This window comes from Erpetoichthys calabaricus, chromosome 6, assembly GCF_900747795.2.
Source record: "Erpetoichthys calabaricus chromosome 6, fErpCal1.3, whole genome shotgun sequence".
Classification (NCBI taxonomy): domain Eukaryota; kingdom Metazoa; phylum Chordata; class Cladistia; order Polypteriformes; family Polypteridae; genus Erpetoichthys; species Erpetoichthys calabaricus.
In genome coordinates, this window is record NC_041399.2 from 177,337,335 (window position 1) to 177,350,278 (window position 12,944).

Consider the following 12,944-nt stretch of genomic DNA (forward strand, 5'->3'; position numbering starts at 1 on the left):
AATTTTCAAAAGTGCTTATCTTTAAAAATAAACATTCACAATCATATCATACTCTGCTTTTCTACTTTAGCAGCCAATTAACTGAGCTTCATTTTTTCTGCTAGAGTAAAAATAAATACTGTTATCCTGTTATGATTTAGGGCTGAAAAACAACTGTAGTCTAAATATTTCAAGAAAGGCATCATAGGAACCATAAAGCGTGTGGCCCATAATAAGAAAAGCCTTGAAAAAATACTGTATATTTAAATTTATAAAGTTAAATCTAAAAAAGGGATCCAAAAAATATCCTATAAATATCAAGAATACAAAATAAATGTGCAAAAAGAAAAAAGCAAAACGATAACTTGAGACAAAGAGCAAAATTGTCATTATCTTCAAAAACGCTGTATGTCCATAAACCATAAAATGTAATCCCTGAAACAAAAGCAAGTGGTAATAAGACAGGAAATTCAAAATAATTCAGAAAACTTAAAAGAGAGGTAACACTAAGGGAGCCAATGTTAAAGTCGTGGAACATTAATGCCTCAGCCAAGATACTCCGATAAAACAGGCCTTATAAAAGGCTGAGGGCGATCTGCGAGCCCCTGCCCCGTCCCCTTAGGCTCAATAAACAGGAAGCAAGCATAATAAATAACAGGATTAACATAGATTACAAAACAATAATTGAAATAGTCAAAATTAATTAAATAATGATACAAATCAAAAATAGAGAAAATAAAAACATTTTCAATAATATAAAACACAAAAGCAACAAAATAAATTAATCCGTTCATCATCCATCCATCCATCCATCCATTTTCCAACCCGCTGAATCCGAACACAGGGTCACGGGGGTCTGCTGGAGCCAATCCCAGCCAACACAGGGCGCAGGGCAGGGAACCAATCCCAGGCAGGGCGCCAACCTACCGCAGGACACACACAAACACACCCACACACCAAGCACACACTAGGGCCAATTTAGAATCACCAATTGACCTAACCTGCACATCTTTGGACTGTGGGAGGAAACCGGAGCGCCCGGAAAAAACCCAAACCCACTTTATTTTGAGCAGGGTGACAGGGCTGAAATAAATCAATAAAAAGAAAAAAAAAAATCCAAGGAAGGAAACTCTGGCCAATCCATAACAGATCTTGCCAGTTTTGAGATATTTGTTATTTTTACTCAGACATTTAGATCTCAAAATATCAAGATAATTAATCCTTAAACAATAGAATATTCAGAAAATATAGACATGGCATCAACCTTACACAGTGTTTAATTTCAATTCTTTTTCACACCTTCTCTTACTGTAATAGTAAAGCCTAGCAAATGTAGTGAGAGTTTTGATACTAAAATGATTATGTAGCTTTCTCAAATTACTTGAGGGTTGATAAGTTTCTTTTTATTCTTTGTGCCACTTAATACATTCCCATCTTCTTCCACTTGACACCAGTCTGTCCTTTATTGTATTTGAAGTTGTGTTCTGCACTAACTGGTTTGGCAAAGACGGCCTGTCATTTCATGCTAACAGAATAGCATTTAAATTAAGACTACCGGTAATTCATATAAATTCCCTTCTATTCTGAAAGTAGTTTAAAACATAATTAAAATATATGGCAATCTGCATTCTCTGAAATCCCTACTTGTTTTCTTCTTTATCAGTTCTTCTCATTCATTTTATTTACAATGCGGTGATACTGTCTCTTAATGTACATTGGTTTCTTAATTTTTACAAAGGAAAGTCCAACTTTATGCTTTTAAAAGCACTTGTTTACCCCTCCAGGCAGTGGCCCCTAGTGACATGCATTTTGATAAGTGGGTAAAGAAGGTTATTGGATAGTTTAGTTTATGGTTTACCAAATATTGCTGTTCTATATAATTCCCAACAACTATGTACAGGAGATCTAATACAGTTTGTTACATTTAAACTGTCTTTTTATTTTACACCTTTCTGATTGTCATACTCCAGTAATTTTGATGTGAGATACCAATTAGTGTGACTGAGACTAGAAATTTATCCTGGTTAATTTATGCCCAGCCTATCTTTACATGTCTTCCCTTGCCCATTTCTGCTGTTGCCTTGTCAATTGTTCTAAACGTACTTGGGGTAAATTGCTCTGGCCTGCTTTTATTTTGTTCTTTACTGATTAAAACCTGTTTCTCCTAAAGGTCACTATGTGCCAGCCCTTATAAGGTGGCAACTTACATTTTCCAAATGAACATGGTAAGGTGCAACACTAGAAATTCTATGTGTCCCTTCAATTCAGGAATTCAAAATACTTGTATAGACACATCCAGAATGTGAAGTAGATATTCATTCATTTAACTTTCAACATTTAGGAAACTAATAGGAAAAATGACAGTTCCAGTACATTATTTTGAAGGAGGGAAGTCCTGCCTAAGAAAAATGCATCATTAGTGTGACATATTTCGGATCAACTGAATTATCTGTTTAATCCACTTTAGGGTAAATTGTAAGATGCCTCTGCATGAGCAAGATTGCCCAGTTATGAACTGAGATTTCTTCCAGGGTTTGTTCCAGCCTTTTAGTGCTATCAGGATAGGCTGCACCGGCTTGTGGCCCTCTAAAGTAAGAGGCACTTCTGGAAAATGGATGGAAATAAATTATAATTTATTCAGACCCGTGTGATGAAACATGAAGCCTCTGTTTATTAGCAAATAAATAATAGTTTAGTATTTGTTCAAGTCCAATTCATGGTGTAGATTAATTTGCCACATGAAATTGTGTTCTGAAGTGAAGCATTTTTTATATATGAAAAGAATGCCAAGCCTGTTGTTGCATTTTAAAGTAGAGCTGCAGGGGCATGCATCAAAATATGAAAACAAAATTCTTACAACTTACCAAATACTTTGAAGCTGCAAAAGTTTTTATTGAAGTATTTCTGAAGAATTCTTGTAACAGTGAAAGTAATACATTTTATCACTGATTCTTGGGAGTTTTCATGATTTAACGGTATGTTTCCTGTTCATTTATTTGCTCAAAGAGGCCTTCATGGGCAAAGTTTTCACATTTACCACAATTGTACCACCTATGGTCAGTTGTCCATAGCTGTAGTTCATGCTCCTTGACCCCATTTTAAAGTCCATGAACAGGCATGGTATTCTTTCTAAATCTATAAAAAAAATACTTCACTTTAGAAGATAACTTCATGTTAAACTATTAAAATATGCCATGATGGTGAACAATTAACCTTGACTTGAAAAGTACTGAATGTGCTCAAGAAGTTAAAAAAAATTCTTTCATTATCTATACTTAGATGGATTGTGGAGTTAAGTGTCAGTATATTCAGACACTTGCCTAGTCCTATACTATATGAGTCAAAAAAATGCAAAATACAATTTAATATGACAAGGGTTCACTAGAATTATTCTGCTTGTTTTCCATTAAAAAAAATTAAAATCAGGTTTAAAAAGTGAACAAATTAATCCCCACCCAAGGAATTATTTTCTATAATAGCTGTGAAGAAAATAAAAATTGCAATCGGAGACGGCTTTTAAAGATAATCAGCATCACTTAGGACCCTACATGAGTTATAAGGTTTGAGCAACACCACAACAAAACTCCTGTTAGTTACTTGATTCTAATATCATTACAATCCAAATAAATAGCTCTCAAAGTAATAGAAACGTTTGTTCCAATAGGATTATAGGAAATATGTTTTATGCATACTTGTGATAACCTGACAGAGATGAGTTCTGTAAAAATAATTGTTTTAATTATGCCATTGCTATGTCATTGCCCTTGCATGTTCCTGACATTGGTGGCTGTGTGTCGAGACTTGATGTGTAAAATCTAACATACAACTTAGGTTTTCATTTGTGCTGGTGATAACCCTGTTGTTGAATACATTTTAATCTTGTAAACGAATAAAATTTTGCCATGATTTTTATGTCAGAGGACCCCCCTGGGCATTATATAATTTTTCAAGAAACATTCAGAACCTTCACCTTCCTCCAGAGTTGACCCCTTTTTAGCCAGACTGGAGAAGCAGGATCCAGAGTAAAAAGCTCACGTCATCCTACACAGAGTGAAATCTAGAATTTTGTAATCCATTCTTGTAATCAATATAAATCACTAATTTTTGTAAGGAATTATTGCATTTGGGTACAAAGTTTTAGAAATTTTAAATATTATACATTGAATTTACAGAAATAGGTTATGTTTAGAACCATGGTTGAGGAGAATTCTTGTGGGAATACAGTGTTGAGACTACATGATGGCAAAGGTTTCCTGGGTCAGTTGTGTTCCGTAGGTTGCTGTTTTTAAATAAGTACAAAAGCTTGTTCAAAGCATATACATTGTAGTTAGGCCCACTTCTAAGGCACTGAGAACAGAAGAGGCGAGTTAACTTGGGCAAGGTAGCGTATTCTGAAATTGTGTGTACTTTAGGACTCTACTATCCTGCAGCTGTCTAATCTATGTTTGGCACTCTGCTGCCATCTGTTGGATTCTGTTAGCATCTTCAGTTTCTGTTTACAACAATACTGTATTAGTGAAATGAGACCTGGCTACAGTAATTTTATAGGTATAAAGCTAAAACACACTGCTTACTGCATTCTTCACTTTTGGATGAATGTGATTGGCAGAGGTTTTGCCTTTGTTGTTCCAACTGCTTATTAGTGCCTATGTCCAGTTATCTAATCATAACTCTGGAATAAGTTCACAGTTTCTTATATTAGTATCATAAAGTTGCATTGTTTTCTAAGACTGGTTCAGTATTGTAGTCTCATGCCATTTTGTAGTTTCTAGTCAGTCAAGGGCTAAATGATTTATGGTTCCATCTAAGGTCTTAAACAAGTTCTGTTCATACAGACATTCATGACCCAATTTTGTATGTACTATAAATTGGAACTTGCACTAAAAATGTCTGTTAATGAGAAACATTTGAAACTTATCAGTAAACTGAGAAGAAAACAATTGTATTATACTTAAATCCCAAAACACAAATAATTTTTTAAATGAATTTAGAGTAAACGGAACCACAGGTATATATATGTTAACATTATGCCTTAACATCCCACCATTTCTGGCTATGATACAGTACCTCGTGGATTTGGGAAAAAGAATAATGATGGCACAAAAATCCACAACTAGTTGACAATTGGGAGACGTGTGCTGTTTCAGTTGAGGTTTCGTTCAGAGTGTTGCTTCCCATTCCCAGCGGCTGTACTCGCTGAGGCTGCATGGCCAGGACACATTCTTCGAATGCCTGAAGTTACCACCAGCAGATTCTGCTGCTCATTTAAGCGGCCAGCTGCAGATCCTGGTGTTTACCTGTGTTTACTGATTTACTATGTGGCTGTACACGCTGTCAGTTAAGTCTGGTGACATATGTGAACAAAACCACAAAATGATTGGAAATGCAGACAAAAAGTACATATTGTACTATACTGTGCCTTAGTGTTGCTGATGGCTAATATATATACATTCTATCAAAACTTGTTTGCTTTGTTCATATGTAAACAATTGAATTTAACAGTGGAAAAATTATTACACTTAATATGCTCATTTGTGTCTATAGCATTGCCTTAAGTCAAGACTTCTATAACCTGAGGTCTGCCTGTGCACTATCTCATTCGCAACATACTGTATTTAAAATGTTGGGGAGATACAGTAGATTTTAAGCATTTTGTGCCTATTCAAATACTTTTTTAAAAGGTTTACTTCTTACAGCCATTGGAATAAAATGCTAATACTGTACAACCAAGAATTTTAGCTTGGCATATCAATAATATCTTTGATTTATTTATTTCAAACTTGAAGGCGTGCATTTAATACTGATGAACGGTGTGAAGAGCAGATAATACTATATATGCCATTTCTCTTGATTTATTCAAGGCCAGCATTTCAAATTTCTTTTACACTTTTTTTTGTGCCAAGATTCCCTTTCAGCATCTCTTGTTTCATAGTTTGATATGAACTGGGAGTCTACTCAGGACTGATTCATGCATTGCCTAGTGATCGTACCATGACAGTGGACTGGACAAGAGGGGGGGCAATATGGATGGAAGGATGAACTGAAAACATTACTTTTGGAGTTGATTTTTGTGGCAGAGTGGGAAGTGCTGCACGCGGCCTCAGCTGTCAGGGTTTGGATCCTGTGCCCAGTGACTGTTGGCATGTAATCCCTAAATCCTGATATGTGGGGTTTTCTACCCATTTACAAAGATGTATGTGCCTGTAAGCTGAGTCCATGTGACTTTGTGGGTTGGTCTGCCTTTTTGCGGTTACAGAGTCATTTTTTGCCTTATTGTTGATGTTGCTGTGATAGGCTCTGGAAGGACATCTCCATGACATTGAGTTGGATTAAATGGGTATACGACTGGTTATCATAGATAGTTATATTTTGGGCTGATTCATTCTAATATTATTTAGTCACTTTGAATGTCTGCTCAAGGCACTAGAATTTGTCTGTAGGCAAGTGGACTAGAAATTTCACTGGGTACACTGGGATTAAAATGCCTGCATAGTGAGGCCCAGAGAGGGAGCAGCTGTTTTTCTCAGTCTGTTGTTTTGATGCTTTAGATTTGACTATTGTGTATCATTTACCTGTGGTTAATTTGAAGAACAGACCTATTGATTTTGATAAAGAGGTTTCTTTTAACATTTTGTTTCAGCAATGTTGGTGCACATAGGTCTTTGCGGTCACAATAACTTTAACTGTTACAATGGATTTCCAGCAAACATCTTGACCAGAACACAGTAAATGCAACCTTCATTTCCGCGGTCCATTAAAATGTGCAGTATTTTAAATAATTAATGAGATCAAAACATTCTAACCTGCATCTTCAACAAGTGCTTATGATGGTGATTTCTGTTATGAATGGTGTGGCAACTTCTCCTCCCGAGTTGGCTTAATTGATGCCATCACCTGGCCCATAATCTTTGAGGACACACCTTGATTTCTCCACAGGACCTTCTGGAAACTGATTGCCTCACTTATTAAATCAGTCTTCACCATTTGTCACAGGCAGTTTTCTTCAAAAAAAAAAAAAAAAGAAGCACAAAATCAGTAAATAATGTTGCTGTTTTAATTAAAATGTTGACCTAACTTACAGTACTTATTTTATGTTTTATTACTCTGATTCTTGAAACCTTTGCAGTTGCTTTATATAATTGAAATAACATTTGTTTGTTAACCCAGGTATCTTTTTTTATTAACCTTTAACAGTTCATGCATTTGGGATTAATGGGATCATTTCAAAATGTCATGTGGCTGTGTATCAAGCTTTGTGTTGATTGCCTCTATCTTAGCTACTTATTTATCTATTTATTTATTTTGCCAAATTCATTCCATTCTGCTTGCAAAGGAAAAGAGTGTCAACTGCAGTTTACTATTTAGTATGAACATTTCTTCATTTGTGAAAGCATTTTTGTCATTTGTGTCCTGTCTTGCTTACCAGCTTACCATAAATTAACCAAACTCATCGCTGCATGATTTATTAACCCACTTTGTGTTCATTCTCTCCTGCCTCAAAAGCACAATCCATTAGAGTTTTACCGTGATGGCTTGAAGAAAGCTGCTGTGCATAAGGCATTGAAGGTAAAGTAACAGGGGAGAGAGAGACCGGAAGGTCCTGTGTGCCAGTCTTTATGTTCTTGTGTTTGTGGGGATTTCCTGTTCACTCTCTCTTTGTTATTAATATAAGATTTTTAATTTCACATTATTAAAATTTCTCAAAGAAAGAAATGAAAGATTATTGTAGAACTTTCATTTGCAATAATGTGAGGGCCCCAAAATGTCTGGTTTTAAGAAGAAGTCTCTGTGCTAGAACATTCATAATATTGCATGTAGCTCTTCCTCATCACACATGCCATGCACATCCCATTCCAGTTGTGTTTTTTCCTGCAACTTTCTCATTCATCAGTTTTATCTTAGCAGAAAATGAAGAATATTGTAATGATCATTGTATACAAGGCTATTTTCTGTTTTTCACCCAGTGCTGCTGGGGTAACCTCTGGCCTGTAATGAAATACTACAAAAATCATAAGATAAAATAATATTCTCAAACATACTTAATTCAGTTAAGGATCACATTGGGCCAGAGCCGATGCTATCAGCAATGGGCACCATTTCATCTCTGGGCCCACTTGAGTTACCAGCACAAAGAATGAATGAACAAACAAACAAATGTTATTTGTCCCCACAGGGGAAATGTGGCTTTTTACAGAATTAATAAATAAATCTATATATTCTGTACATAGATAGATAAATAAATATACACACACACATTATAGTCTGAACACACATCAGAATAACTAAAAAGAAAGAAAACGTCTGACTTGGCAGGCATAATCACAGTGAGGCACTATGCAGGCTGTTTGTATAAAGGACCCCCAGTTGTGTTTCCTGACCCACTTCTGTTGAATGATTTGTTGGCTGAAGGTCCTCAGTGTTAGTCTGTCGGAGAGAGGATGTGCAGAATTGTTCATAATGGCACTCAGCTTTGTTTTAATTCTCTTCTTTCCTACTACCCCCAGGAGGTCCAGAGTGCGTCCTATAGCCGAGTCTGCTCTTTTAATGAGGTTATTGATTCGGTGGGCCTCTGTTGGAGTGATGTTACCTGCCCAGCACTTAACAGGATAGATGAAAAACAACTGACGTTCATTACACACAAACTATTGTTTGCACACTTGTAACACATTATCAATTAATGGTATTATTTTACAGCCTTTGAAGGATTTTACACAAGTTTAGACATCAACTGATATTACCGAAGCAACACCACATAGACTGTTACTATTTTATTGCATATTTGGTTATTTTAATTGAAGTGATATAATTACTAACATCTATTTCTTACCATTGATGCACAAGTAGGATAAAGGACATGTTCAGGTTCACACAGTGGGCCAGTGGTGGAAGTTGAACCAACCACCTTGTGAAATAAAGTCCAGTGCCTTAGGCACTTCACCACACCACACCAGATGCTACATGAAAATAGTTTACAGTACTTTATAATATACCACTTATTTAGATTTTCACTTGATAAACACTGTGGAATTGTAAAATAAAATCCTAATAAACTGTATAGCACTAGGCTGTCACATCAGCAGAAGGAATTCCTTGAGTTCAGAAAAATGTAGCAAGGTATCCCTTCATCATCCGCGCCCTCATGGAAGTCCTTAGCATCATTGTCTGCATGTGAACTGAAAAGGGTTCTTATAATGAATACATTATTAAATGTGACAATAAAGTAATTGAGATTTTTTAAACATGTTCAAGTTGTGAACACATTACTGTAAAATGCTTTGCACATATTATTTATCATTTCATTTTTTTTATTTGAAAATTACAAGGTATCATTTTAAGCTTCTAATCATTTTACTGTACTCTTCTGTTAACACCCAATAATTATGATCTTCTGCGCTCTTTGGAGGAATTTAAAAAAAGCCATACGTTTAGAATTGGGTTATCTGAAGAACAGCAGTGGCTGACCATAGGCTGTATGGGCCCAAGGCAACAGCTGACACAGAAGCTCTGTATTTTTCAAGTGTCTTAGCTAAGATGATAGGCTGGAGAGGCCTAAAGATCTGTTAAGTGGGATCCGCTACTCCCCCAAAAAGAACATACTTTTAACCATAAATCCCCTAACCAAATATCAGTTTACTCTTTTGATTCTAATTGCACATGCTGTACTGGGTCTGTCTGGAAACCCACCATTGCCCGCCCAAAATACCTCTGTTTCATCACTGACCATCATCATAGCTTACTTTAATAAGAGATCTACCAAGGATGCTTAGACTGGTGGCTGTTTTTTCTTGAGTATTTTAGCCAGCAAGTTAACAAAATGTTTCAAAATTAACTTAAATGTTTATGTTATCTGCCATTCAACATTCTGCAGAGTAGAACTTATTTGTAATTCAGCATACCCAGTGCTTATAGTACCACAGACTTTTAAATAATTGTTCATTTGCCATAAAGCTGAACAGCACAATCACCATTTTTGTGCTTTCATGGAAGCGTAACTTTTGTGTAAAGTTAAGCAAATAAATAAACTTGATGTTCTTTTGTTTAACTGCCTAGTCGTCTACATTTCAACTTTACTGTTATAATGAAGAAAATACAAAAAGCCATTTTAAAGGTCATTTCCTTTTAAATAATTTCATACCTGGGTATTGGACTATCCATATTGTGTTTAATTTATTGACAAAGCCAGTCACAACATTCTTAGAACTATTTGAGACAGTATTATGCACTAGACACTGATTCTATTTTTGGCCAAGAAATTAATTGCTTTACCCCATTTGGTTTGTAGTGATGGTCAGGAAAAAAATTGAATCCCATATTTTCATGCAGAACAGAGCTTACAGAGTTAATGTTTTAATAGAAGCGGTCTGTGACCAATGCTGGAAAACAGCAAATAACATAAAAACGTTAATGAAAAATCTAACCTTTCTTGTGTCACATAACCTGAAGTCATCCAATGATGGTGGCCTGCAGGGGGCATTCCAGCTCCTCAAACCCCATGCAGGCAGACACAGTTCCGCAGCAGACAAATGTTTTTTATTTGTGAGAAACTCTTCCCTAAGCGTTTCCCAATGCAGCAACACAAGGACAATAAAGCACCAAAGCACATAACACTTTATCTTCTTGCCTCTCTCTGCCTCCAGACCTGGAAGCCTTTTTGCACAGGGTCATGAATGCATTTTGCACATTTTGAGTGTCCCTTCCATTTGCTGACTTTACATGTAGATTATGTGACACAAGTAATGTGAGATTATTTATGAACATTTTGATGTTGCAGCATTGGTCTCCACCTGCTTCTATTAAAACATTTACATTCTGTAAACTCCATTCTGCACAAAAACATGAGATTAAAATTTTGTCTCAGTCATTACTACAAACAACATACAGTAATTAACATTATCAAAAAAACATCTTTTTTGGTGTGGAGTGTTCCTTTAAGGAAAAGACTCATTGTTGTGTGGAGCCATTTCAAATTTGAAATTGAACATCATTGATAACATACTGTGACATGACACTTTCAGTTTCACTTAATTCAGTTCTGCGTTGTGAGGGGCTGTAGCCTAACCCAGGAGCACTGAGCACAACAGCCCTGGGCTGAGAGCCATTCTACTGCCAGAGCCACAAAGACACACACATGGTCAGTTTGGAATTGTCAGGTCACTTAACCTGCACATCTTTGGGAATTGTAGAGGAGAACTGGAGTACAAGAAGGAGAATCCACACAGCCAGCGAGCAAATATGCCAGCTCTACACAGACAACAACCAGCTGTAGAATTACAAGATGCTGGATCTTCGCTTATGAGTCCAAAACACTAAAGCGAATCACAAATAGAGTGAGGAAAAAGAAATGCAGAAGAAACACAATACTTAATGTTTAAACATAAATGGTGAAGCATTGTACAATATATATATCAAAAATATAAATACAGTATATACAGAGTGCTTTAAGTCTAAATTTCATCTCAGGTTCATTGCATTCTGAAATAGATAACTTTGCATTGAAACATCAACAATTTAATTTGAGTGCAACCATCTCTAGAAACAGGTCCATCATTTTTGTTGACACATCCACAATAAGACACATGAAATACCACTGCATACACCAAGAAGAAGGAGGAAAAGCATTATAAGCCATTATTTAAAAAAAAAAAAAAGAGTAATATGGACAACCTCAACAGCAGCTATAACAAGATTCTCTCTCTGTCTCTCCATGTTTAACAGCCATTTTCAGGGTTCACCCATTTGGCTCGTTGACCCCCAAATTTTGGAGATTATAGCAGATGGTTTTATGGCTGGATGCCCTTCCTGACACCAACTTTCTTTAGTTGCATTCTATGACATGTCATTACCGTATTTTAACCCCAGGTCATATGGGTATCTCTGCAAGGATTTTGCAGTTAAAATATTAATGAAAGTGCTAAACACCATTGAAACAGGTTAAATGTTCAAACACAAAATCAACCCTTGATGTTGTGGAAATATTTTGCTGTATTTGTTTTGATCATAGAAGGAATGCACATTTTAATCATTTAAGTAGTTTTAAGGTGGTATGGTAGTTTGACTCCATAATCATGGCATTGGAGAATGGTGACATGTTGCATGTTGATTAACGCATGCAAGTAAAAATTTCACTGTACTCTGTACACGTGACAGTAATGATCCTATAAACCTGTGAAACAGCAGACCATTCAGCACCCTTAGGATTGTCATAGTGTGGTCTTTCATAAAAACCCCAAATTATCTGAAAATACTGAGCACCACAAACCTTATTAGTAAATAAGCTGTACCTTGGTTGGATGTCATTACTGCACCCTCCTGACCATCTAATATGGTTTAGATGTTTTGACTATAGGCAGGTTTTAAAGAAATGGAAAAGCCCCTATTGCCCTTAAAAATCTGCATACTGTATATCAAAATGCACCTCTGTCTGTAATTTATGTATTTCCTTGAAAGACCAGCATAAACCCCACTGTTTGATTTGCATGCATTCATGGTAGCTGTTACTTGGGACAGAATTGAGTACGTTATCACTCAGTGTAACCCTTTGCCACCAATAACAAAGTGAACCTCTTGTATCTGTGTACCCAGAGTGCTTCTCAGCTTTTGCATTTGACTGTATGCTAATATATGATTTTAAATAATAGGGTGGAACATATTCACATGTTCCCCTTTTGAATATGTTAATGTGCCAATCTTTGTAATTTCTAATACATTTTACTAAGGACAGTCATTTCAGGGAGGCATATGTAGAAATCTTGGGGTCATCGGGGGCTTGCAACAGTTTAGGTAATGACCAGGTAAACTAATCAGAATTACAGTATATAAACCATAATTGCATTTTTTGATTATTTTTTATTTGCTTTGTTTTTAGTCAGGGAAGAAAACAAACAGTGACCCTAATCCGTTTGTTCAATTGACTGTTGGTTACATTACAAAGGACAGCAAGGTGAGTTAAAATATATTTTTTGTCT

General features: G+C 35.9%; 1 protein-coding gene across 3 annotated transcripts in view; it reads left to right on the forward strand.

Annotated features, from left to right (window-relative positions):
* The window catches only part of esyt2b (extended synaptotagmin-like protein 2b), a 256,271-nt gene that overhangs the window by 214,057 nt on the left and 29,270 nt on the right, over nt 1-12,944 (forward strand). For 2 of the 3 annotated variants that reach the window (XM_051929061.1, XM_028804140.2), the window contains one exon: nt 12,845-12,919. In XM_051929061.1, the coding sequence (XP_051785021.1) occupies nt 12,845-12,919 (75 nt within the window). Of the gene's footprint in view, nt 1-7,482; nt 7,546-12,844; nt 12,920-12,944 lie in introns of all 3 variants that reach the window. The other variant, XM_028804139.2, reaches the window with a different exon arrangement.